General features: G+C 38.8%; 1 protein-coding gene across 1 annotated transcript in view; it reads left to right on the forward strand.

The window, feature by feature from the left end:
* The first annotated feature begins 8,812 nt into the window (after window positions 1-8,812).
* Window positions 8,813-27,167, forward strand: part of myg1 (myg1 exonuclease) — a 33,221-nt gene continuing 14,866 nt past the window's right edge. Inside the window, exons 1-6 of the mRNA XM_058055721.2 lie at window positions 8,813-9,172; window positions 10,545-10,657; window positions 18,343-18,502; window positions 20,111-20,260; window positions 23,046-23,168; window positions 24,206-24,387. Coding sequence (XP_057911704.2) covers window positions 8,879-9,172; window positions 10,545-10,657; window positions 18,343-18,502; window positions 20,111-20,260; window positions 23,046-23,168; window positions 24,206-24,387 — 1,022 coding nt within the window. The 5' untranslated portion in view covers window positions 8,813-8,878. The remainder of the gene's footprint in view (window positions 9,173-10,544; window positions 10,658-18,342; window positions 18,503-20,110; window positions 20,261-23,045; window positions 23,169-24,205; window positions 24,388-27,167) is intronic.

Consider the following 27,167-nt stretch of genomic DNA (forward strand, 5'->3'; position numbering starts at 1 on the left):
CACTGTAAACAACAAAGACTTTTCCAAGAATCATGTGATCTTGGCCGACACGGAGAAGGGTGGTGTTTGTGTAGCAACTGGGATCATGCTCTGTGTATTTGAGCGTCTGGGCTGTGCTTTAACTGCGAGGTTGCTTGTTAGTGACATGACCCTTTTTTCGCTCCTAAATCCAAATCTAAGCCCTGATCTCCCAGATTATGCAGGGTTTAAACCCCAACGATGACCTCATCGTGCTGCTCGGAGTGTGGGGGGGTGGGACGGGGGGACCCTAACTAGAGCGGGCACACACACACAAAGCATGAGAAAACATGCTCTTTCATTTTTGCATAGCAAATTAATTTTATCAATAAAATATCATGGTGTGGCTTGCTTTGGAAAATGCCAGTTAATCATTTGTTATACTGAATAGTAATAATGAGTAATAAGTCAACTTTATATATAGTAATATATATACGTAGTTTCTCTATTAGGAGTATAAATCAGTGTCATCAACAATACAAGCAATACAATAATGCTCTAATATACAGTAATGTATTACCCTATGCCATGTATACTGTACATGCATAACATGCATAGTCGGCATACTGGACTATGCTGTGCTAAACTATAGGCTAGTGAGATATGATAAAGTACTAAATATTTGAATTAAAATTTTCAAATTAAAATAAATGTACTAAGTAGTGTGATGCTATGACATACTATACACAGTACTATACTTATATGCACTCATCCATCATTTTATGCCGCTTATCCTCATTAGGGTTACAGGCCTATAAAGATATACTGTACATATATAGAAATACATGCTTATACTATACTATGCCATACTCAAAGTTGTACAGTGTACATGAACTATTTAGATCACTCCATGTCCAAATGAACCGAGAGTCTTGGTTTTGCATACATTTTAATAATCTTATCTTAGATCCATTGAATATTTTAACATCCCTCACCAAAAAACACAGTTTAAACTGCCGTTTGTTTTAAAACCACATAAAACAGAAGTAGTAGCACAGAAGGAAAAGTAGTGAGTGTAATTATTCTTCACTATCTCTTCAGTGTTGTATCCTAAGGCAATCCAAATGGTGCTGCACACTCGTATTGTGTTATTTTTCCAAACTTTCCTCATGATTTATTTATTGTTGCTTGGAAATTCGGGATGGTCCCTCATCAGGCGAGGCCTCACTGGATTAGTGAAATTGTTACTGCTGCCTTTGTGCATGGAGACTCCACGAGGAGCAAACGTTGCTCATCACATAAAAAGCTGCCCTACTTTACAACAGCTTTTTCATTCATTTATTTATTAATAGACATACCATTAGCTACACCTGCACAAATCTGCCTTGACAGATAATAAATGCTGAGTTCTGACACTGTTGGAGACGTATTAAATTATATACTTATTACTCATTATTGTGGTTACGGTCTGTATGGAGAGCCATAAAGGAAGCATCATGACACTATAAGCAAGTCTGCTGCAACCCCCTAAGTGTCATACTGCATTGTTTGGCAGTGTGCCTAACATTGTAGGAGAAAATTAACATAAGCCTGCAGTGAACGTGTGCAAACGTCTATATGCAGGACTGCCAACTGTACATGCCAATACAGTTGCTTGTTGGAGGTCTGGTGCCAAACATGCGCAGATCTCTCCAGTCAGTTATAAAGGGGAAGGGTTAGAGGTCCAGGGTGTTGAGTAGAATAGGGGGAGGAGGACTCATTGTGGAAGCTATTTATAGATCCTCACCGAGGGCCCTTGTGTGTTAGTGATTGTCACTCGCTGCTCAATAGATGAACAATCATCAAATCTCACTCAGCGCAGGAACACCAGTAAAAACCAGTTAGCACTCTCCTTCGTTGTCATATTGACTGGGGAGGGGGGAAAAAAGAGCAAAACTTGTCAATACCGTAGAAAGCAAGCTTGGATATACTTTAGTGTCAGTGTACAGCTCGTATGGCAACATAAATTTACAATCCATTGGGGTGTTTACGAGATGAGACGATACATTGGATTGGGTCTACGAGAAAGAGAGACATTATTTTAAAGAAAATTGTAATGAAAAAATATTACATTTAAATGAGTCACAAAACGTTTATAATCTGTATAATCTGCATAGCCATATTATAGTCATTTATATCCCTGTATATATCCTCACTGTATTATAGTCACAGCCTGTTATAGTTTGTACATGGATCTGTCCATTTACAGCTCTATTCTATTTCTACATTTACTTCCTACTAAGGTACTTATAAAATTGCACTTCTGGTTGGATACTAACTGCATTTTGTTGCCCTGTACCAGTGACATGAGCAATAACAATAAAGTTGAATCTAATCTAATCTAAAAACTGGTCGCACGGTGGTCAAGTGGTTAACACGCAGGCATCATAGCTAAGAGACCCGACTTCGATTCCACCCTCGGGTATGTCTGTGTGGAGTTTGCATGTTCTCCCCGTGCATGTGCGGACAAATTGTCCAAAGGTATGAATGTGAGTGTGAATGGTTGTTTGTCTATATGTGCCCTGTGATTGGCTGGTGACCAGTCCAGGGTGTACCCTGCCTCTTGCCCGAAGACAGCTGGGATAGGCTCCAGCACCCCCGTGACCCCCGTGACCCCCGTGAGGATAAACGGTAGAAAATGAATGAATGTAAGTATTGATGTCAGAGGAAGCAGAGCATAGGCCAGTATTGTCATCAATCAGTTAATCAAAAGTTTCATCCACATTGTCTACTGCCAGATTCATTACCAGTGGCGCCATCCTATATCCTGTATGGTTTGGTGTGAAGCGGATAAAGGGTTGATGGGAGGGGGGTGTGGTTCCCCATTTAAACAAGATGATCTCACCTCCTGTCTGAAACACAGGAAGAGTTTTCATTCATGAATCTGATGCGCTCATACTGGGGACACGTGTACAGGCAAGATGTCTCCCAACAGGAAGTCAAGGATACAGCAGAGCCAATAAAGCAGGTGAGATCACTGCCGGACTCTAAGGTTCCCTTCAATGAGTGTGATGCTTTTCTTTATATTCCACCTTGGCCCACAGTGCACTGCAACACACACTATAACTAATATGAAATCAATCGTGTGTTAAGTATCAATCTTAATTTGTATGACTAACAACTGCACAATAAAACTAAAATAAAGTAAAAGTACTCACCTTTTGACAGACACATAATGGAGAGGGAACAGGATAGGGAACGATACTGTCATCTATTTGTGTCTTATATATTTGTGTCCATTCATTTGGATCCATGATTGATGGTTTGATATTTCATTTTGAACTCTTATATAAGTACTATAATAAAATGTTAACACTGTAATAAAACAAAATAAGAAGATGCCTGAAAGTTAAAATAATTTGTGTGTGTGTCATGTTGAGTAACCTTGTTAACAGTCATATAACTATAAAAAGATGTTAAGGGGTGTACAATAAAACTACTATAAAGTAAAATTACTATGGGCTTGACATTAATAACACAAACATTTAAAAAGTTGAATTCATTTAAATGTTTAATCGATGTTAAGTAACACTCTTAACTGTCATATAACTAAAACTTAAATAAAGTAAATCTACTCTGCACTTTGAAGAAGCCTGAAATGAATACATACTTTAAAAAAAAGTTAAGATCTCAACATTGCATATAAATAATATAGATTACTATGTAATAAAACTAACATTAAGCAAAATTACTCTGCACTTTGAGATCCCTGAAATTAATACTCTAAAAAGTAAAATTTGTGTAATTTGTGTATTTAATATGTAAGTAACATATTCCTTTCTGTCAGACACATGAATTGAGTAATTAACCACTGTATTATAAAAGTACCGTAAAGTAAATTAAACCACAAAGTGAAACTACTGTGCACTTTGAATACAACTGAAGTTATTTAAAAAAAATGAAAAAGTCAATTTACTTAATGTGCCTTCAATCCATGTTAAGTACTAAAAAGTAGTCAAATAAATATAATGAGTGAACACTGTAAAATAAAACTACCATAAAGTAAAACTATTGTGTACTGTGAAGACACCTGAAATTAAGTAGAACAAGTTTAAAAGTTTAATTAGTAACTACGCAGTTTGCCGGGGCCAACACGGGCAATATATTTGTCTGGATTCGCATGATTTCCTATGGGAAAGATTGTCTTGGTTTTTATATGTTTCAGTTTTTACTGACCTTTTGGAACCAATGAATAACAAAAACCAAGGTACCACTGTGTAAGAACACATCTACCATAAAACTTCTCTGCATTTTGAAGAGGCCTAAGATTAATAAAAAGTATGCTCATGAAAGTGTACACAAAAGTTAATCACTGTATCATAAAACTAAATAAAAGTAAAATGCAGTAAAATTACTCATAGAAGACTGATAATGAAGAGTGAACGAGACAGTGTTTTCAGAGTGATTCTACAGACACTGTTCCATAGTTATCAGTACACTCGCACAAGGAAAAGTGAAACAAATTTAGTTGAAATATTCTAGATTGGAGCACTTTTGTAGGTTCCACTGCATCTTCCATATCGCCACATTCCTCACACCGCCCACACACGGCAATCTCAAGCGCAATGAGTCATTCCGGGGTGTTTCAAAATATGCTAATGCAACATTTAGATCAAATGCAGCTTTGAACTGTCGGGGGAGATTAGAGATGCGCCCGGTTTTCCTTTGAAACCTCCAAGAGGCGAGGATGAAGCCAACAGCGTGGAGAGGGTTAATCAATGCGGTGGGGAGGGGGTGGAGAAGCCTTCCTGAAAGTCACATGATCTGTGCCGGGAACCAGCATAGAAGAGAGGGGAGAGGGATGGAGAAGGGGGAGGGGGGAGGAGTTTGGGAGCATGTTGCCGTAGAAACAGAATCCTCAGTCGACCGGTGTGAAGTCAGAGAGGCGCAATATGAGGTGGCGACTGCAGTAGAGATGCTGCCGGTGCTGGGAGGTGGGTGGATGGTGGCGGGGTAAGGCGGGGCGGGGGTGTGACTCACAGTGGAGGACACAGTCTGAATCCTAATGGACACCCATCCTTGAAAACGAAGCTTCTTTCCAATCCACGATGGCTCAGCAAAACCTTACATATCATAAATACATCTTATCGATGCCATTAGTGGACATTGTGCTGATGCCTTGAAAATGCTCACACAGGCACTAGTAATTGGCAAGAGTATAATTGCACAGCCCGCCTATTGCAATTAAAGCAATAATATGCGTAAGGCAAGGTTAGAATTTGATTAACTACACTTCCTCAAATACCCTGGAGTGTAGCGGCTCACCAGCTGTGACGGTGGAAGGTCTCCTAATTATGCGAACCACTGTTATTATTATTATTATTATTATGCTCTTGTTTAGATGGTCTTTGATTTAAGCTAAAACAGAGCTCAACATAAAGACATAAGAAAATATACTGTGAAATACCAGCCACATGTTTTCTCATTTTGCTCATAGTCTTCTACACCCGTTTGTTAAATTCTTAATATTTCTGCCTGTTTTCAATCTTGTGGCCATTAATTATTCATACTATATGTTATTATATAAACTGGCATCTATTGTGTATCCTTGAAACATTACTGTATTGTTTATTTCTGATTTTTTCTCATAAATGTATCACTTTGTTCTTGAAATCTCAGATTATTTTAATACTCTGTCGAAACAGACATTGCCTGTCCCCCCTTTTCGGCTATGAAAGGCCTTTGGCCTTGAGCATGTGGAGGGGGCAGGGTAAGGAAGACGGAAGTGAGTGAATAGGGCTAGCCATGCTAATCGGTTTGTGCTCAGCTGCTCTGTTTTGCTGCCATGTTATAAATACAAGCTTGCCTGAAGCAAGAAGAAAATGTCCTTCCTTCCTGAAGCGCTATAGTCTGCTCTATTTTTCCTCTGACAGGTATGCCACAATGACATGTAATATTACAACTTTTTTCTTTTTTTTACATTTACAATGTGGCCAGATTATTGTGGCCCTAATACTCTGTCATATACCAATTTACTGCGATAAACAAGGGACTTCTTTAAACTCTTGAAAAAATTCAATTTGGGCCCAATTAGCCATTTATCTTCTCTGGTGTCATGTGACTCATGAGTGCAGGGAGGTTTCAGATTGTCAAAAAAATGCAAAGGTGAAACTAACTACTACAAGGTGACTGCAGATTCCATCTGTTCATAGATCATCTTTCATTATCACACACTACTGGTGAGTACCTATACATTCTATAGGCTACCTTAACTGTATTTAATAAGTGCCTTAGGCATACTGAAGAGAGAAAGGGGGAGTGAGGAGCTGAATCTAGTCTAATATTGATCACTTTTAGAACATTGAAGTCAAGCTAGCAGGAGGCTTTGGAGGGGGTGGGGCGAGCCCTGTGTCAAAAATGCACATTTGTATGGGAATGTCAATTATTTCACCATTCCCTGGTGGCCCATAGGTAGATTGATGGATAGATAGATTTTAGGACTTTAATTAATACTATATTTATTGCTGTGAGCGGGGACTGTGCACCCACTCTTCCTTTTATGGCAAGCAGATATGGGCTCATTTCCTGTCATCGCTGCGTGTAAAACTGGAAGTGGGGAGAAAAAAAAATCCGTGTGTGACGTTTTCTCGGTTACCACCCACAACTGCATTTCAGGGTTTGGGGTTGAGGAGGGAGGGAGGGAGGAAAAAGGACCAATAGGGAGCTCGCAGCCTTACTGACTGAAGAACATAGCATGAGGTGGCCTGATGAGCATCATTTCGTTTATTTGGGTTTGTCTTTGACAGTGAGTCATCTGAGCATTGGAAACAGAAACAGCAATGAATCCCCTGGAGTGAAACTGTTTTTCATCTGTTTTGATCTGTAAATGTCACGCCCCCATAGTGAGCCATCAACCCAGTTTGCCCTTAATAAACAGTCACGCAAAGTAAAGATGTAATTATCCTTTAAAGCGGTGGCATTGTCCCCCACACCCCCCAAATTTGTATTCTGAGTGGCTAATCACACAAAGTTATGTTAATGAGCCACTTGACTGCATTAGCTACATGAAGGGTCACTAATTCAGCTGTAGAGGATAAAAGACAAGCTGTCATTTACGACAAGCACATTTACAACATGAGGGTAAAACAACAGCGTGGCAGACATTTTGTTTTGTTTTGTTCAAGCCAAAAGCGATTAGCCAACATAATCCCATAAAGAATGGAGGGTTGCTAATAAGGAGAGTATACAGTGTGCTGTCCATGGTGCTGATTCAAGACTTGGAACCCTGCTGGCAAGTGGTGCTGATTAACACTTTTTAGTGCACTGAAATTTACTTGAAAATACTTTAATAATTAAAAGGTTAATAGAATAAAATTTGTGTAAGACCTCGCAATTTTTATTTATTTTTTAAAATATACCATTATGCAGTTGTGTGGAAAAAGTGTCTGCCCCATTCCTGGTTTCTTATTTTGTTGCATGTTTTACACACTTAAAGCAGACCTATTATATTTTTTTCCACTTTTCTGACGTATATATGTATTGTATTCTCGTTTCAGATAATGGGGTTTGCACATTTGGAAGTGAGCCCTAAAAGAAGTTTGGGATGGCTCAAAACACTCAGTTTGAAAAGGCGTGGTAAAACCTTATATACCTAGACTTCCTTATATGATTCATAGTTAGGAAGCCCTTTAGGCATGTGACCCACATCAGCAGGCCATGGATGGAATAAATTAAAACACACAGTTTTGGCAGAAAACATAAATCAAAGGAAATACAGATGGAATAGGTGTAGATTCTGGAAGAACTAGAAGGCTTTCTGTGCTGGTTATTGTGTGTATAGGATACCATATAGGAGACCACAACTCAATACAAAGGCTCGGAAAATGAGCACAATAGGTCCCCTTTAAATGTTCATCACACTGATTCAGATCAATGACAACAAAACTGAAGGAAAAATGCAGTTTTTAAATGAAGGTTTTTATGATTAAGGGGAGAAAAAAAGATCAAAATATTCATGGCTGTGCCCCCCCTTCTTGCCCCCCTTGTTAGAACATAACTTAAGTGAGATTAATGGAGATCTGTCTGTCTGGATAAGGTTTAAAAATATTATATTATATATAATATTTTAACTAACAATAAAATTTTTTGTGATGATACCAGTATAATAAATTCTTTCATTTATATATATATATGTATAAATAATAATAATAATAAACAATAATAATAATGTGAATAAGAATTCTACAATAATTCTGTAGAATTATTATTTATACATATATATATAAATATAATTCTACACCGCATAACGACAATGTGAAAATATATATATATAATAATAATAGTATATATATAGTATAATATAATATAATAATATATATTTATTATATATATAATATAATATATATAATAATATATATACCCAAAAATTTTATATATAATATAACTGTATATAATTATATATATATAATTGTATATATTATATATATGTGTATAAGTATGTATATAAGTATGTGTGTGTATTTCTGAGGTCAAACTCAGTGCCGTAATACTGTACTGTATAGTATGTAGCAAGGAGCTACATAACAGGAACTCAGTCGACCATCTGCCACCATCTGCCAGTTGCAGGCGGTATTGTAGTACTGCATTGGTTCAATGCAAAGGGTGGGCGATACTGCATGCAAATGCAGATACAGGGCCAGTATTACTAATACATGTATTACTAATAAATTAACTTCAATTTTCAATTTTTGAACATCATTGAATGATTTTCGAAAGGTGTCTTTTTATTTAACATTAATATTTATTTTATGTAACGTCGTTTATCCTTGCAGGACATTAAATTAAATCTGTTTCCGCGGGCCGACAATACGGACGTACCATATCCGGTCCCACCGTTAAATGCATCCCGTTCTGCTTGCCGCATGATTCAATTCCTACTTGAATGAGGAGTCTGTGCTTATTCGCAGCCACTTTAAGCCGAACAAAATATTTTGTCAAACCAAAGTACAACCATACTTGTGTAGTTACATTGCTTAAACCGCAGTCCAACTACAGTTGTCAGCGTGTAGTATTTCACCTGGACGCCACACGTAGGCAACGACACATGTCAAGTGAAGCCAAGAGGCTGTGCACCGAAGAGAGAATGGCCAACAAGAAGATCGGAACCCACAATGGAACCTTTCACTGCGACGAGGTTCTGGCATGCTTCTTTCTCCGTCAGTTACCCGAATACAAGGTGGGTAGAACTTAATTGTACTTGTTGTATTAATTTGTTATTTTATAGGCTTAAGTGAGTTTATTATCATGGATCACTTAATGTGTTGATATACATGATCATGAGATATACATATGGATGAGTTAAGATTACACACTTCACTCCATGGTGTGTTTTAATATATAGTCAGCCACTGGAGGGCGCTCTTATAAAGACATTGCTAAACAATGCCCGCCCGTTGTTAAAAACTACAATATGAACAGTAATTCTCCTTCAAAGCTCACTCAAATTAAAAATAGTGCCACCTGCGTTTAAAATGCTGCATGACAAACCCAACTTTTTTCTGCTGTGCTATCATAATTAACCTCTTAATATCAAATGAGACAAGTTAATTGTTTATATTCAACACAAACCCTAATTAATAGTGTTCAATAACCACACTGAAAAGCACACTTACTATATTGTTGTGTCAGTGGAGTTGCTGCTGGAATACCCAGCATGCCTTGTGGGCACGGTTTCTCGCTAGTGCTTAGGAGTTGGTACCCACATAGAATGGTAGTTCATTACTGTAGTGTGTTAATTACCTGTTAGGCCATGAGTAAGACTGGTGTTCTACTTTAAAGTGCTCATGGCACAAAAAAACAAATGCGAGCTGATAAATAAATCAAAATTAGCATTAAGAACTTCTGTGTCGGTCCACATTTAATTGTGGTGGCCTGCTATAAATAAATACATGTATGGGAAATACTGAGTTGTGGTATTTGACACTGTCAGAGAGTGGATAATATGCTTATTATGCAATTAGTACCTGTCACTTCCCTTTAATGTAAAATAAACATCAGCTACACTCACTCTGAGAAAATGTACTGAATGAAACTGACATTTGCAGCACCTTAAATGTTACCCTTGCTTGGGAATGAGATCCAGGACCATTGCTATATCACAAATTCAATCTATATAATCCTAATAAAGCTCAGTTTTGATTGACACAGTCAGACAGAGACCAATATGGATATTATGCTAGTTCTGTGTTGTTAAATGAATATTTCTTTCATAGTGTCAATCGCCATTGAGCATTATTATCTTTGTAAGGGCTCAATTTTTGATAGTTTGTTCATTAGCTTCTGCAAGCATGCCTAATGAAGTGTCCAGTGAGCATACAAGGTTACCGAATGATTGATTTGGCTTGTTAAAGGTCAAACTTTGCCTCCTTTGGGTCCAATTAGACCTCCACATTCAACAGTGAAGGGATTTCATTTCATATCAGTTACCTCTCGTACTGAGAAAGTTTCAGGAATCCAAAAAATGACATTTGAATCAATTAGATGTGATTGTGTTCCTCTTGACCGCCCTTTGCATGATTGTTGCACTTTCCCTTTCATTCCTTGAACAGGGTGCAGAGATTGTACGGACCAGGGACCCCACGCTGCTGGCCGACTGTGACATAGTTGTAGATGTGGGAGGAGAGTTTGACCCGAAAAGGCATCGCTATGATCATCATCAGAGGTATGATGCAGTAATGTAAGACTCGCTGCAGGGTGACAGTGCAGCTGTGGTTCCAGATCATTAGTCCGGTGGGAGAAGCTCTGTCAGAGAACTTCATGTACAATTTCTAAATGTTTATGATTCCAAGATTTGGGATTTTGATGTGCGAGCTGACAAAGTAGAAGATGGTGTTCAAATGAGGCCTGTTGATCCAGGCTGTACAGCCTTGATTGGTGACAGTGCCAAAGAGAAGCGAGAGCTTGAAAACCCTCTTACGTCGTTAAAGTCTCCTGTTTGGGAACACTTGGCATTCCTGGGTTTAATATCAATATACAACACATATCCCCATTTTTTTTCCACAAAGTGAGTTTAGACAAGTCAAAGCCAAATGTGCGTGCAAAGTTGTACTAAAGAATATCATAGAAAAATAGCTGCTGAAGTAAATTAAATTTCATGCTGCACTCATGGTAGCCTCTACAGCCGGCTTAGCGCTGTTAGCGCTTCCCTCATGTTCCCCATGACAAAAGACGGTAAACACGGTTGAGTCTGTCTTTAATACAGCAACCTTTTTTGCTGTTCACTCCCACTGTGCAGCCTCTCCTCCTCCGTATCTCCACAAGGATCTCAGCATAGCAAAGGTGTGCTCAAAGCTAATGGCTGCTCCCGAGTGTAAACTATGGAGCAGGCGGCAAGCTACACACGTAACGAGATCGACATCCATAGCGGCACACTTGCTTAAGGGGTCTGGAAACATGAGACCTCTGCATCAAATTCAGTCTATATCGATATGAACAATATGCCTGTCTTTGATATTCTGCTTAGAAGAAATATTGATATTTTTAAAAATATCGATACATCGCCCATCCATAAAACAGACAAATGGAAAAGACAAAATCAGTGTGTCGCCATTGTTTAGTAGAGCCAGGGAACAAAGCTGCAACTTCTGACTAGTAATGTTACACTTCTTCCAATAACACTGTTGATTTAATCATTTCACTTTCTTAAAAAGAAATGTTGTGAGCTGTTAGAAATGCCTTTTTGGAAGGAATTTTATTTGTTAAATACAGTCCTTCATGTTTTACAGTCCATTTCCTGGCTTCGTTTTATCACGGTTTTTCAATATATATTAATCATCATCACTGTTTTGTGGTTACTACAGTCTATTAGTGAAAAAGAAAAGCATACAAATGTTACAAATGAAACATTTTCAAACAAAAATGGGTACATAATCTAAAACACAAACATTCAGAAAACACATTGAAAGACATTTTAATATGTAGTATTCAAGATCGGTCACAAAGGGGTATTATGGGGTATTACTTCATGTCATGCGTGCTCTGATAATGATAAAAACCATAATAACAAGGTCTTTTCTATGCTTTAACTACGATGTTCCATTTCTAAATAAGGAATCCTACTTGGTAGAAATTCAATTATCACGGTCAGGTCTGTAACCACTTAACTGGGATAAATGAGGAGTTACTATATGCGCTTTCTATGTTTAATTAAAAAATAATAATAAATTCAGCTTTTTACATACAAGTTGGGCAGTTTTTTTGCATTGTTTTCCCTAACTTCACCAAAAATGAATCTAGCTGTCACCTCAAAACCGAGGTATGTTTTGAGCTGTCATTATGGGTACGGTTACACCCATACACATTATAACACTGATTTTTCCTTTTTAAGGTGCATGAACCTAATTTCCGTCAGTGGTGTGTCATTAATGTGAAATGCTTCTCCATGACTCCCACAGTTCCTTAATTGCAGTCTGAAACAGAGGCTGTATTTTTGCTATAATTTTCCCGGCAGCATGATAGCGTTCACTCGCCTTAGTCATCAGGCTGTCACACGTGAGCGGTCAGCCTGGCATGCTGATAATAATTAGCCATCGATTTTCTTTTTCTTCCACTCTCACCAAGCATATGATAAAGACATACTGGGTCCCTTTTCCTGGCAGGTGGCTCGTGATAATTAGTACTCTTCTATTGATCGTCTGCCCCGCTGTGTGTTCACGAGGCACACAGGCTGCCACGACACCGCCAGGAACCACATGAGGATGTGGGTGTCGCTCACGTTTGCACCGATGGAGGAGCATGATGGTTGTGAAGGGTCTAAGTGAACAGTGTTAGTGAAGTTCTTACCGGAGAGATTCAGTAACAGTATAGATGATGGAGATGACGGTTAAGATAATAACTCATGGAAATGTAAACACAATCCATTCTCTGACCCTGCAATCTGTGTCCCCTAATCCACAAAATTGTACCCGACAGAAAAAAAAAAGATGTCATATAATTAGTGTGATGACTTCTCATCAGTTACATATAACTGTCACATTTTCTGAAATATACAGTATCGGTTGAAAAACTCCAAAATAGTCCGACCCGTGGCCCACTTGCTCATAAATGTGAATGCTTTATACAGTTTGGTAATATCACATTTTCAAAAACATTTCTAAAATCAATAGAAATACCCCCAAATAATTCACCAAGTCAAACCTGTTGCACGCTCATTCCAATAAAGATGTTGTACAATTTATGCAAATTGACGGTATTTACATAAGGTGTTTTCTAAAAGCAAAAAAAAAAAATTCAGAAAATCAAAACCGACATTTGTCATAATTAATGCAATCCTCCCCAAGTACGTATGGTAAACTTCACATTCCAAAATAATCCACACATGTCATATAATTACCTGTTACATATGATAAACATCACATATTTTAAAAGCAACGGTAGGAAGATTCCAAAAGCATCCATAAAATCAAAATCTATAGCGCGCTTACTCAAATGAGGATGTGTCATATAATTAATGCAGTTGCTCCTCAACAGTTAAATATGACAAATGTCACATTTTGTAAAAGTAGTTGGTAGAAATATTCCACAGTAATACACAAAATTAAGCATACAGCTCACTCACTCTAGGTGTCAATAATTAGATTGTAAAGATTACAAAATAAGCCACTAAATGAAAACCCACAGCTTGTTCAGTTAAAGATGCCTCATAAAATGAATGTGGTCGCCAGTATCTTCAACGATGGGAAAGGGCACCATTCAGCACCATCATTTCCATTAATTAAAGGGGACCTATTATGCTTTTTCCACTTTTCTGACCTATAAATGTAGTTAGAATGTTGTATTCTTGTGTTAAACCATGCCAAAGTTTCAGATAATGAGGTTTGCGCATTTGGAAGTGAGCCCTGAAAGAAGTTTGGGATGGCTCAAAACGCTTGGTTTCAGAGGGTGCTGCAAAACTGTTCATTTGTGATGTCACAGATGAGCGGGCTTCATTATGGGCGTGGCTGTAAGCCAGGTACACACTCTGCCCTCCCTGAAGCTCTGCTTTTGTGTTTACATTGCTAGCAATAGCCCGTAAAATATGTTTCTTTGTTTGTAAGGGAAAGACGCATTTGTTTACAATTCCTGAAGCTAAAATGCTGAAAGTGCTTACCATTGATGGACGTCTTGAAGTAACCTCTTTTTTTGAAAAACATCGGACTTTCCAGTCTCTACTTCCGTATCGGGTTTGTGTGCCAACACGTGTCTGTATGTTAAAAATATAAATTGCTGTTTATTATAAACTTCTATCAACTCCTATAAAGTTGGGTTCGCGGCTAACTGAAGTCTTATAAACACTCGGGAGTGTGACCTTGAGTGTGAGTGGGCGTGCCTGACGGCGGGCCGTGGGTGGAATAAATTAAAACAGACCGTTTTCACAGGAAGCACGGAAATCCAAAGAAATACAGCTGGAATAGGTACAGATTCTGTAATATCTAGAAAGCTTTCTGTACTGGTTATCTTGTGTCGCTGCACTATAGGAGTCCCCAACTCAATACAAAGAGCTGAAAAAAAGGTCCTCTTTAACTTACAGATTGCTTTAGCCCTTGGGTTGTCTCTGTTTGCGGTTTTCAAACTTTGTGACAATAGGAACAAGCCCTGGGCATCGTGGCATGCTGGCATTTCAGGTGGTTGGTAAGGTTTGAAGCATTGAAGCTCTATGTGTTTTTCCATCTTTGTGGAATGTTTGCATAACATTTGGCTAAATGTCGTCCTCTGAAACAGTCAGAAGTCCCATATGATTGATGCCATGCCATTTGCTATGTTTTCAAATTCATCGGTATGATGTCGTAATTCCTCATATCGGCACAGTAAATATTGTGTACTCCTGCTGAAAGGAATAAATAAATGTTGCAATAATAATTCTGACCTGCATTGTATGGGTTTTTATGTGTCTAATAAACAAAAGGTGAAGAATACAAAAGTTTAGATGCGCATTTTCTTCCTTTAATGTTTGGTTAAAGCCCAGATTATACCACTCTGTGGGTTCCAAAGTTGTACAGTGTCCCCTAGATACAACAAAGTCCAAATTCACCCCCGTTTCAATAAGAAAATACAAAGACAACCCTGCTTATGTCACAATGAAGACTAAATTCACTAAATATATTATTCCCTGAATGTAAGAGGAAATGAGACTCCAGATCCCGTCAGTCCTTATTGGCCTTTTTTTTCTGCTGCATCTTCTCATATTCTTCACTTTTCAGTTCAATTTTCCTATCACTTGTTAATGAGCACTGAGATGCCCAGCTTGGCCAATTAGGCCCCTCTTAATGGCCCTGATTACCCCCTGCCTCCCTCACATGTCACTCATTCATTTGCCAGCCTCTTATCTGCTGTGTTGCAGCGCACGCCTTCCAATTAAGCCTGAATTAAATGACCAGCAGTGGCTCCATGCCACTGAAGCCCAACCCCCCATCTGTGCACGTGGCCCTGACAGTGGCGTTATATTTTTCTGTATACGCACACTCGCAAACATGCCACAACCTGCTCTCTGTCCATTGCTACTCGATACAAACTGGCAGTGAAGCTTAATGGGCTATTTATGGGCCTCAGGAGTTATTGCTATTGACAACCTATACGCAACCAGTAATCAGGATTTAGAACCAGGGTTGGACATTTTAATTGGATTTGATAATAAGCAAGCATATTGATGAAATTGATTTGGCGTTGGGTTACTTTCATGTACATACGCAAACAATGTAACCACTTGAAGCTGTATTATTAAATATTTTCAGGTATTTATTGTGCCTTAACTTGTTTGACATTACATTTTAATACACAGGCTATGTATCTCTAACCTCTTCACATTAAGGCTATTTTAAAAACATAAACAGGTAGCATGTTGTAAGTCTCCTATTGATCGCCCGTCCCAGATAAATAACTGCTATGGCGAGGACGACTGTAATCACTGTAAAGGTGTAAAGGTATGCCACGATCATGGCTCTGTTAATTTTTGGTACAGGACGGGACAAAATGCAAAACATAAAACTGCTTAACTTTTGATTACACTGCTTTTTCCCTTTTTTTGTTTTTGTTCTTCTTTTTACAGCAGTAATGGACATGCAGTATAAACTGCTTATTCAAAACATAGGACAAGTGTTATATAAGAGGAAGGTAAGGTTTTGCGTTGTCAGATTGGTCACTGAAAGAGAAGTGGGCAGTATATTGGTCGGTAAAGACTATTCATCAAAGTTGAAAGAAAAATAGTGATAAATAATAGTAGTCATGCAATTGTATTGGAGAGAGGGTGTGTGTGTGTATACTTGTATTTTTATAATTAAAAAACTGTAAAAGAAAATGGGGAGAATAAAAAATAAAATTGACAAAATGGCAGTTTTAATGATTTCATTAAAAATTAGGGCTGGGAATCTCAGAGTACCTCACGATACCATTCACAATGCACTGCTCAAAATAACTAACTAAATAAATAATATATTCATATGTCTGTACGGCAATAGGGTGAAACAAAAACAAAAAGTGCAACATAATTGTAAAGAGGATTTTAGTAATAGAAGTACAAAAATAACTAAAATTAAAATAAATATTTAGTGTAGTATAGTAGTAGTGACGTAGTCCCCGGACTGGTTGACGACAATGTTGACAATCTCTTGATTGAACAACATAGCATTTAGCATTTGAATAGAAAAATCAACATTTCTCTTACTAGGCACAGTTTTCTCCTCATATGGCCACAACTGAGGTGGCTTTGCATGTTTGTCACTTCTTACATTAGCCCGTAACCAGTGACAGCCATAAAAGCCAAAGTGAGTCCACACCTTTGATCTCATTACTCTGGCGCATCCGTTTAACTTTTTTCTTCAGTGACTTCCGCCCAAGCATTTTCACGCATATAAATGACTAAATGAACTAAAATACCAATATAAGGTATACAAAAGTCGCATTCAGTGATGATAATGACATTCTGCACTGTCATGTTCTGCGAGACACACAAGCACCAGATTGAAGACCTGATTGTTGACAAAGACTGCCATAAGGCATTGGCGATGGCCGAGCAGAGATCCACACGGACACCATTTTGTGTTTTGCTAGGAGATATTTTTGGAGTTTCTCACATTTTTTTAAATCAAAATGTTACCACTTTCAACTTTCTTCGGCTCCATTGTTTATCCTGCATCCGTGATCAAGATGGAAGGCAGGGACCTGTGGTATGACTGTGTTAGCCAGCAAACACATAGTCAACTGGTGATGATGACGTTATAGATGGGTGATGGAGCTGGGAGGCAGTGGCTTCCGGTTATGATGTCCAGTTCAGATAATCATAACAGTTTTGTTTTCTAATAAATATATCTTACAAACACAGCTGGACTCACACTGTGTATGCTAACCAGGAAACATATGCCAACCAAGACACAATTTTGCCATTTTTTACTTAAACCGAAAATGTTCCACTGTACTTTGTATGTTAAATGAAAGAGTTTCACATTCAAAACAGTAAAGTTCCAGCATTAACACACACATTACTAATGCTATCTTTGCGTTGAGAATGTTAAATTAATCATTAATTTATCATGAGGCAGCCACATAAGACACTTTGTTTGAACTTGTTTGAAACGACAAACTTCAAACTGCATACAAGTCTTTGAATGGTTTAAATGAGTCAAGTAAAAAAAAAAAAAATCAATAATATTTGCCATGATTTTGAATTGTGTCCTCAAGTTTGTTTCTATTTTTTTCCGCTTTTGGTGCAGGATGAAAGGAAAGGCACCCGCTTTCAAATCCAAAGTAAATAAATCATGACATCACTTTCCCATTTGTGGAAAAAAGCAAAAAGCCCGTCATCAGTCAGTCAAAGCATTAGAAGCCTTTCTGAAAGTCCTACAGTAAATTGGCCTGGGGTTTTCCTTTGGATATAGCATGATGGAATGGGATACAGTATGTCAGTACATTTAACTTTGTTGTTGTTAATTTTGTATATATGTTTTTGAATTGGGTATGTTATATTTGCATTGTAAGTCGAAGTTTTGAAAACACAGATTTTTACAGTAAAAAATCAAATGTTCAGTGATTTTAGGCCCAATATGCATTACATAGTAAAAGAAGGAAACCGACCAAGGCAAGAAAGGTTTTTAAAGGTGACCTATAAGGGTTAGCAAATACACTAACGGAAGAAGTCAACCCTAATGAACAGCAGTGTGTTTGTCTGGACCTGAAATTAGTCAGAAAACTGCTAAATTAACAAAAGCCCCTGTCAGGTAATGTGACAGAACACGCGGCGAAGTCTGCCGATGAATGGCGCATCACAGACAATATATAAGCTGCATTGTGACCTTTTATATAAAATAATGGTGTCTTTGAAAGTCCCTGACTCACAGTACATTTGTTATCTGTCTTGTCTTCCCTCTTAAACTTCAGGACTTTTGCAGAGACCTTCCACAGCCTGTGTCCAGACAAGCCGTGGGTCACCAAGCTCAGCTCGGCCGGCCTGGTTTATCTCCACTTTGGCCGTCAGCTGCTGGCCCAGCTGACGCAGCTGAAGGAGGACGATAAGCAGTTGGAGGTCCTCTATGACAAAGTGAGAGCGGCATGACCACATTTGGCACTATACCTGCAAATTAGCTTGCACTGTGTACTAAAACAACTCTTATTTTCCATTCCACATGGAGCACGGAATAAAACACATGTCCACTGTGTTCATATAAATAAAAATGGATGCACCAATCGTAATAGTAATGTCGTAATGCTGTAATTATAGCTAAGGTGTTTATTCACTCAAACCACTAAGAGGACATCAACAACTTACATATAATGATTTAGAGCACTTAGTGGAAGGAAAACTCAACAAGCATATTGCGCGTGTACAAATGTACACATTAATAGTACTGAAAATGCAATTTGACTCTTGAATACGCTTGCATGCTCTCCGTTTTGTTGCATTGTCCTGGTTTCAGTTTGATTCTGTACAGTAAAGAAAATGAATAGATATCATTATTATTCTAGTATTTCAAATCTGGGGAATGCAAAAAAAAAAAAAGGGTCCTGATGGAAAATAATTGCGAAGCACTGAGTTAACCTAACATGCATGTTTTTGGAATGTGGGAGGAAACCGGAGTACCCGGAGAAAACCCACGCACACACGGGGAGAACATGCAAACTACACACAGAGATGCCCGAGTGGAGATTCTCTACCCGATCGATCTCCTGAATGTGTGGCCAACATGCTGACCGCTCTTCCACTGTGCACCCACCCGATGCCTATAAGGAGTTCAATTGAATAGAGGCATTAAATAGAGCGTTTACTGTATGTTGGACTGTGGTTGTAGTTTGCAGTACTTAAGAGCTGCCCACCATGTCACTGAGATGGTTTTCTTTTTACTTGTCTACACCTAATTAGGTCTTAGAAACACTTTCTTCATAATGCAGTACAACCACAATATGAAAAACATATTGTCAGTTTACAACAAAAAGCAAACGCTCACAGTATGCAGAAAACGCAGACCCTTTTTAAAATGTTCTTTCCACCTTCATCAGACAGTTGGCGGCGCAGAACGAGCAGAAATTGGAGCCTAATCAGTAATGTGACAATTCCACAGCTTCCAACTGAGGGCACCACAGTTCTAGTCAGTGGGTTTTGGACACCGGGGGCCTGCCAGCATGAGGCCCAAGCGTACTCTTTGCCAAATCTTATTGTCGGCCTAAATATATTCACTGTTAAGTTACGTCATCTCCAGTCTGTTTAACGCCTCAAACACCTCAATTATTTGTTGACATTTCATGTGTTCTTCCCATGCTCGTCTGGAATCTCACACTTCTCACACTTTCACTTTTACCTCATTGTAAAATGTCAACTGTTGGTGACTGACCTTGAATGCAAACATTGTATTACTTTGTACATCCATTACTGCACTGCTCTCCTATTGCTTCCAGTCTAACCTTTTGCAGTTAACTGTGAAATAGCAGCAGTCCTCTCTGGTTTAACGAGCTTACCGTGTACTTAGGCCTTTGGTAACTACCAATACATTTGGACCTAATGGCTTTCAAGCGCAGTCTTAATTCCAACGTCCCTCCCTGCTTCCCCGGCTTGAAAAGGAAGACAACGTGCATTAACATAAAACTGCAGATTTTCCACATCATTACAGATTCATTAAGTAAGCACCCCCTCTCTCATTTTTTTCCCTCAAAGCTCTACGAGAACTTCGTGGAGGAGGTGGATGCCATTGACAACGGCATTTCACAGTGTGACGGCGAGGCACGATACGCCATCTCCACCACGCTGAGCGCACGTGTCGGCTACCTGAATCCACGCTGGAACAGCAAGAGTCAGGACACTGAGGTATGTACGTATGTGCTTTGTAGTGTAAATCACTCCATCTTGTGACAGAAAAACCATATAAGCTCAACAGAACAGACAGGAAGTCAGAACCTCAAGCTCAGCAAAAGCTATAAAATCACTCCATTGAAGTGCCATTATTCTAACGACAATGGATGTCAAGTGCCACAAAATTGGATTGGGTTTCTGCCACAAAATTGGATTGGGTTTCTGCCCTAATTTTCAGGACACATGCTCCTGAAAAATCAAATTACATTTTGAATTGTAAGCATTATCATACATGTCAACAAGTCAGTCGGCTCAGAGTGCATCTAAACCAAGTGTGAGGCACAGCAACTTGACAAAAGTAAAGAAACGCATCCTTTCCCAACCTGCTAAGCAAACATTCATTCATTCATTTTCTACCGCTTTTTCTTCACGAGGGTCGCGGTGGTTGCTGGAGCCTATCACAGCTGTCTTTGGGCGAGAGGCGGGGTACACCCTGGACTGGTCGCCAGCCAATCGCAGGGCACATATAGACAAACAACCATTCACACTCACATTCATACCTATGGACAATATGGTGTCGCCAATTAACCTAGCATGTTTTTGGAATGTGGGAGGAAACCGGAGTAACCGCATGCACGGGGAGAACATGCAACTCCACACAGAGATGGTCGAGGGTGGCATTGAACCCTGGTCTCCTAGCTGTAAGGTCTATGCGCTAACCACTCGACCGCCGTGCCGCTAAGCAAACATTGAAGGCAAATTCTAAAAAGTGTTTTCTCCAGGAGTAAAGCATGCCCCAATCATATTACTGTATATTCTGTGAGAGTGGCGTCACTATGTCACACTTATAACAAACATAAATAAATAAAAATGTGATTTTCCTGTTGGATGTTTTTGGTACCACTGAATGAATATTGGTGATACAACGAGGAAAATTGTGATGATAACCATGTCACAAGGGAGGGACCTTATTGTGACATACGTGATGGTCTGGCTGTAGTTGTTCCGGGTGTCTAATTACCGTAATTTATCAGAAAATACGGTATAAGCTGCTACTTTTTATGAATACTTTGAATCCTGCAGCTTACACTGCGGTGCTGCTAATTTATGGTTATGTTGTAATCTTGTGACAGCTCCTTTACCTCAGAACTACAACAAATTGTTTAAATACTGTGCCGCTCTCATTGAGGAGACGATTGCTTGCTCTTTGTCAGGAAGGAGCCAATTACGAACTACAAGTCAACTCACCCATTGGAAATCGCAGGACGTCATACTCTCAATATAACAGTCTGACAGTTGATGGCTTTGTCTAGAACTTATCAGAAAAGAGGCAAAAATGTCAATCACTGTTGTCCAAAGTCAAAGCTAATGTGTTTGAATATCTTGTTTTGCCTCGAACAAATAGATAATAAGTCTGCTTTCATACATATCCATATCCACATTTGAGAGGCTAAATTCAGAGGACCATATTTTCTGGACTATAAGTCGCTCTGGAGTATAAGTTGCACAAGGCAAAAAATGCATAACTAGGTAGAAAAAACATACATAAGTCGCACTGGAGTATAAGTCGCATTTTTTATTTGACAAACTATTGGCCAAAACAGACATTACGTCCTCTTGGAAGGCAAGTTTTATCAATAAAAGAATAGAGAACAGGCTGAATAGGGGTAAGATATGCTAACACAATGGTTATTCAACTACACGGAAAATAAACATGAACAGAAAAGGTGTCCAGTGTTAATGTAACATAAACAGTTTTTTCATGTATAAGTCGCTCTGGAGTATAAGTCGCAGGAACAGCCAACCTATGAAAAAAAGTGTGACTTATAGCCGGGAAAATACAGCAATATTTTTAACAAAAAAAAAAGATGAATTGAAAATCCAAGTAGTTGTTGAGTATTAGGATAATTGATTACACAGCTCTAAACATTTATTTAGTGAGTCTGGAAATTTAGAAATGTCAAATCTGTAGCAACCCTGGTTGAACATCGTCAATGTTTGTGTTGTGCATTCACACAGGATTTATTTATTTTTAACCCCACAGAGCGACTGGGACCCAGATAGTTTGACTTTCCGCTTCCTCATTAGCGTAGTCAGGGAATGCCAGCAGGGTAATGGCACATGTTATTGCACGGACTCTCACGAGATACCCACAGCTCTACCTGCGCGTGTATGTCGGCTGTGTCAGCTGATATTTTTCCATTGTTTGGCCCCTCTCTCGGCGGACCTGTGTGGCCTACTTATTTTGTGCCTTTTCAGTTCACACAGTTCTAATTGTAGCAATGGCAATTTCCTCCAATAGCCTGCAGCTTATGCAGCGATGGAGAGATCATACAGGACTTCATTGAAATATTACCTGGCAAAAACATCCTCAACAGAATAGAAACTGTTTGTGACAATAATGGATTCTCATTTCCTCCATTCATTCTTTTTAAAGCTCAGGATCATCACAGTTCCCTGCAGTGCAAACCTGTTGTGGGAATTGCACACGTTCAAGTGCATTATATGTTAGTTTCTCACCAGAGCATGAAATGGAGCATGTTCATGGTGCCAGACTTGTTTTCAATCTAAATACTGTATACACTTGCACATTTGCCATATCTGAAAAGGAGTAGGAAGAAGCCGATATTATTTAATCAGAATTCTACTGATTTAGTAGTAACTAAAATAGTTGGTTCTTTTTCTGTGTTTACCAGAGAAACTGTCCACACTTAGTCATGCTTTTGCAATCAAACAGAAGAAGAAACATGTGATTTTTTTCATTGCATTAACTTTATGTGTTCACTCTATATGTCACCAGGAGGGTTTCAAAAAGGCTATGGCAATGGTTGGGGAAGAGTTTCTGGACCGTTTGGATTTCTACAAGTCCTCATGGTTGCCAGCACGCCAGGTTGTGGAAGATGCCGTCAACCAGCGACACAAGGTTCACAATCAATATTCATCTAATATAACATGACACAAACATTTTAAAGGAAGCTCTACATTACATTACCCTGCACACTGCATGGCTGAGATCGAATGGAAAAAAAAAACAATTCTACTCTCATTCTGTGTGGAAGTGGTATGTTTTTGTCTTCTTTGTTATTCTTTCCCACTCCATTTGAACCCCTTTCTTAAGGAGTCTTGAATAAGTAAATTGGAGGGGCTAACTAATTGGCTTGTTATGCTGGGGGTAGCTGTCTGTTATGTCCCTGCAGTGACCCCATAGCTTGCAAAATGTGATGTAAACAAAGAATAATAGCAGTGTAAAAGTGACTGAGCCGGCTAGCGACTAGCTTCACCACACATTCGCTCGCAGCTTCTCGTTCACAATGCCCCCGGCCACTATCAAAAGGACACTGCTGCTGTGTTTTTGTTTTTGAGTTTAGAAAAGTTAACGCGAGGTGTAGCATTTGTTTCTATGCTGATATTTGAAACCAAAGCGCCCATGAGGGAAGTATTGGCAATGCTTAAAATGACCAAAGAAGGGCAAAATATCACATGTTATCATCGATATGCATGATACTACATGGATATAAAAGGTTTTGGCGGTGTTTGTAGGTGGACTATGTGTGTCCCATTACGCACGTTAATGAAATGCCTAATTTTATCTGTTTTTATATCTTTAGAAGGCACAGAAATGAAAGACATGCGTTCATGTCTCACATAAAGATTGTGAATGATGGGCAATGATAGAAAACATAAAAGTAAATACATCTAGTCACCAGAGATGTCAATTTCCCTTCAGGTAATTTTCCCCCCAACTTTTTTTTAAATAATAATAAAAAAAATATGTAGACGTTCACAAGGTTTCTTTTTAGTAAGGTGCAACAATGCAGGCAAGAGCAACAGTAATAGTTTGAAGGATGTGAATTATTTCAGTATTTTTAGGGAATTTAAGTTACTTGTTTGGATGAAGTGCAGCATTAATTCTTTCTTAGGAAGTGACATAATTCCCCCCTCCCCCTCTCATATTTCCAGGTAGATCCCAGTGGGCAGGTGCTGCTATTCTCCCAGGGAGGGTGTCCCTGGAAGGAGCATCTTTTCACCCTGGAAAAGGAGCTCCAAGTAGAGACACCAATCAAGTTTGTGCTTTACCCCGACCAGAACGGACAATGGAGGGTCCAGTGTGTCCCGGCGGGCCTCAACACCTTCCAGAACAGGTAATAACACGCAACAGCAGCGAGTGGATTTGTTAACAATAGCCACGTATACATGGGCTCAAATGTTCCAATTGCATTCGGTTTATTTGCTCACACAGAAAGGATTTAACCTTTGTATACACCTCATTCCGAAACAAAAGTGCCATTCCAAATTAACATATAATCGGATTGACAGGGGTGGAATATTCCTTTCCCCAATCCGATTGAGGTATCATGTACCCACTCTAGCGGAAAGTTGTCAGGGTGCGTTCTTCTTTGTCGTGTTTTTCTTCTTCTGTTGTTTATTGGAGGTTGGCAAGTAGCTTTTGTGTGCATTACCGCCATCTGTGGAACAGAATCTAAACCCTTCTATATTTTATTTACAAGTCCAGTTTTACTTTAAAAAGAAAATATATATCTATGTATATAAAACGTGTCCGAGTTTATTTATAAAATATTAGCAATATTGAATTTTATCTTTTCCTGTTTCCTGTTCTTTCAGCACATGCTCAGATATGACGTAACACACAGCTTGAGACGTTCTTCAGTTTTAAAAATGGAGGCGAGCACTGGACTGCTGCGAAAAGTTTGTTTTTGATCCAAACTAAATTTCAAGATTGGACGAACGAAAAACTCGCTATATGGAGTTATTCCAACAAGTGAAAGAAAAATTCGGGGAAATCGATATCACGTGATGTTGATGTTTACGCTTTACTGCGCATGCCCCATTGACTATTCTGTTTAATTATCGCGTCTCATGTAGACAAGAGATTGGAATATTTCTTTCCATGCAGGACTCGACAATAACAAAGTTAAAACAAAATTCGGGCAATTAAATCCAATGAGTGATATTCCCGTCGGGTAAGTGCACTTTGGCATGCCATACTGCCAAGAGTTTTTTTAAAAGCGGTTATTGTTGGGTGTTGGTAAAACACGGACTGCGTAATTCCGGTGGTAATTTGCAAACCAATCCTTGCAAATCTTGAAATGAACCAATCAGAATCGTTTATTTAGACCACGGTCCGTAGTCCACAGTCCGTGTTTTACCGACACCCGTTCTTGTTCGCAATCAACCAATCAGCGATGGTTTGACTACGAAAACATCTATCTTCTTGCCAACATTGTCTAATTCTTCAACAACTTCTGAAGGAAAACACCAAAAAGTGATGAACCAGTGCCTCCTAAACACGTATTTTATTAGCGGCAGCAAATCAAATGATGGCACAGGTGAGTGAATCACATTGCTGTGACAATTTTAAAATCAATCATTTATTATTTAATAAGCACAATGTTTATTCAATCATGAATGTATTTTTATTTATCAAGGCAAAGTACCTAGAAGTCTCTTGACAATCCAGATTTCCATGCAACGTCATGATCTATGTAGGAAACCAACCACAAGAAATGATAATCATTTAATCTTTATTTGAGATCCCACAAAAATTAGATGATATCATTATGGCAGTCTTTTCATTTTACATGGGGCAAGTTCGGGCAAGTAGTTCTCACCTTAAGGATTCCCCATGGGCAAGTCATTTTTGTTTTTAATGTAGAGCCTTGCCATGTATAACATTGTTTTCGGAAAAGTCATTCGGAAAGAGGAAAAACTCCTCATATAAACGTGGCTAATGTCTGCATGGCGAGGTTCTATCTACACTGGAGCTCCTTCCACAGCACAAATTATGCATGCGGAGCCCAATTGGATACACAGTGACAGCCTGCACAGTCTCCCACATGTGTTGAGTTGACTCACTGCTTGCTGGAGCGTTTGACAACAACTCATGGAAGTACAGAAATTCTTGCTCGTAGAATGAACAGGATCCTTTAGCGCAAACCGAGATCATTGGTCTGTAGAGAGACAAAAGGATGTAAACACATCTCAACAGAACCACCTGAGCCCTGACATCCTGTTTACTTTCCTTTTATTTCTGGGAAAACACCACGTGTCCACTTGCCTACTGGACAGATGCTTTCATTTGCCGCCAATTATTCACAGGAACTCGGCTCCTTTTGTGAAGGTGGATTTTAATGAATCCGAGATCCAGAGGTGTAATCTCGGCAGCATCGCCCTCTATTGAACAAGTCACTTTAATTAGAACGTCACCACGGGCGACCCACAACCACCCAGGGGAATGCTATGCTTTGGAACAAGGTCAAACCAAATTTACATAACTCTATCTGCAAAATGCTGCTCTGTTAAGTTTTAAATTGAGCGCATTCAAAATAAATGTGATTTTTCTTCATGTTCTGCGAAGCTTGAAAGTTCGAAAAGGTAAAACAAACATTTATTAACATGGCAATCTTCTAGACCAGATGTGTCCATTGTGTCACCTTGGGGCCACAGCTTGTTTTTTTAAAACACTTTATACGGAAAAAGAAAAACAGTCAAATGGTCTTAATCCCGCCGAAATGGGACACACAACTCCAAATAGCCAACTGTGTTTTCAGTCTTACCATGGGGGGGGCACTTTATGATATACGTACATGGTACACATACATGATAAACACACTCCTGATCAAAATTTTAAGACTAGTTGAAAAATTGCAAAATTTACATTTTGCACTCTTAATGAGGTTCTACATTAGAGCTTCAAAATACAAAAAGAAGAAATGGCAGTGAGACCAAATTGAATATTTTGAATAAGCAAATTATTGTAAACGAGCATTAAAGTGAAATGAACTGTTCATCGACAGAATAAAAAATGCGGATTCGGTGTCAAAAAACCAAGCATTCCTGAGATTGGACGCAGAAACATCTTAAAAGATCCTGAGGGTTGTAGAACAAAAAAAAAGTCAAGTAG

This window comes from Doryrhamphus excisus, linkage group LG18 (genome assembly GCF_037039965.1).
Source record: "Doryrhamphus excisus strain RoL-2023G ecotype Guam linkage group LG18, RoL_Dexc_Guam_v1.1, whole genome shotgun sequence".
NCBI classification, from domain to species: Eukaryota; Metazoa; Chordata; class Actinopteri; order Syngnathiformes; family Syngnathidae; genus Doryrhamphus; species Doryrhamphus excisus.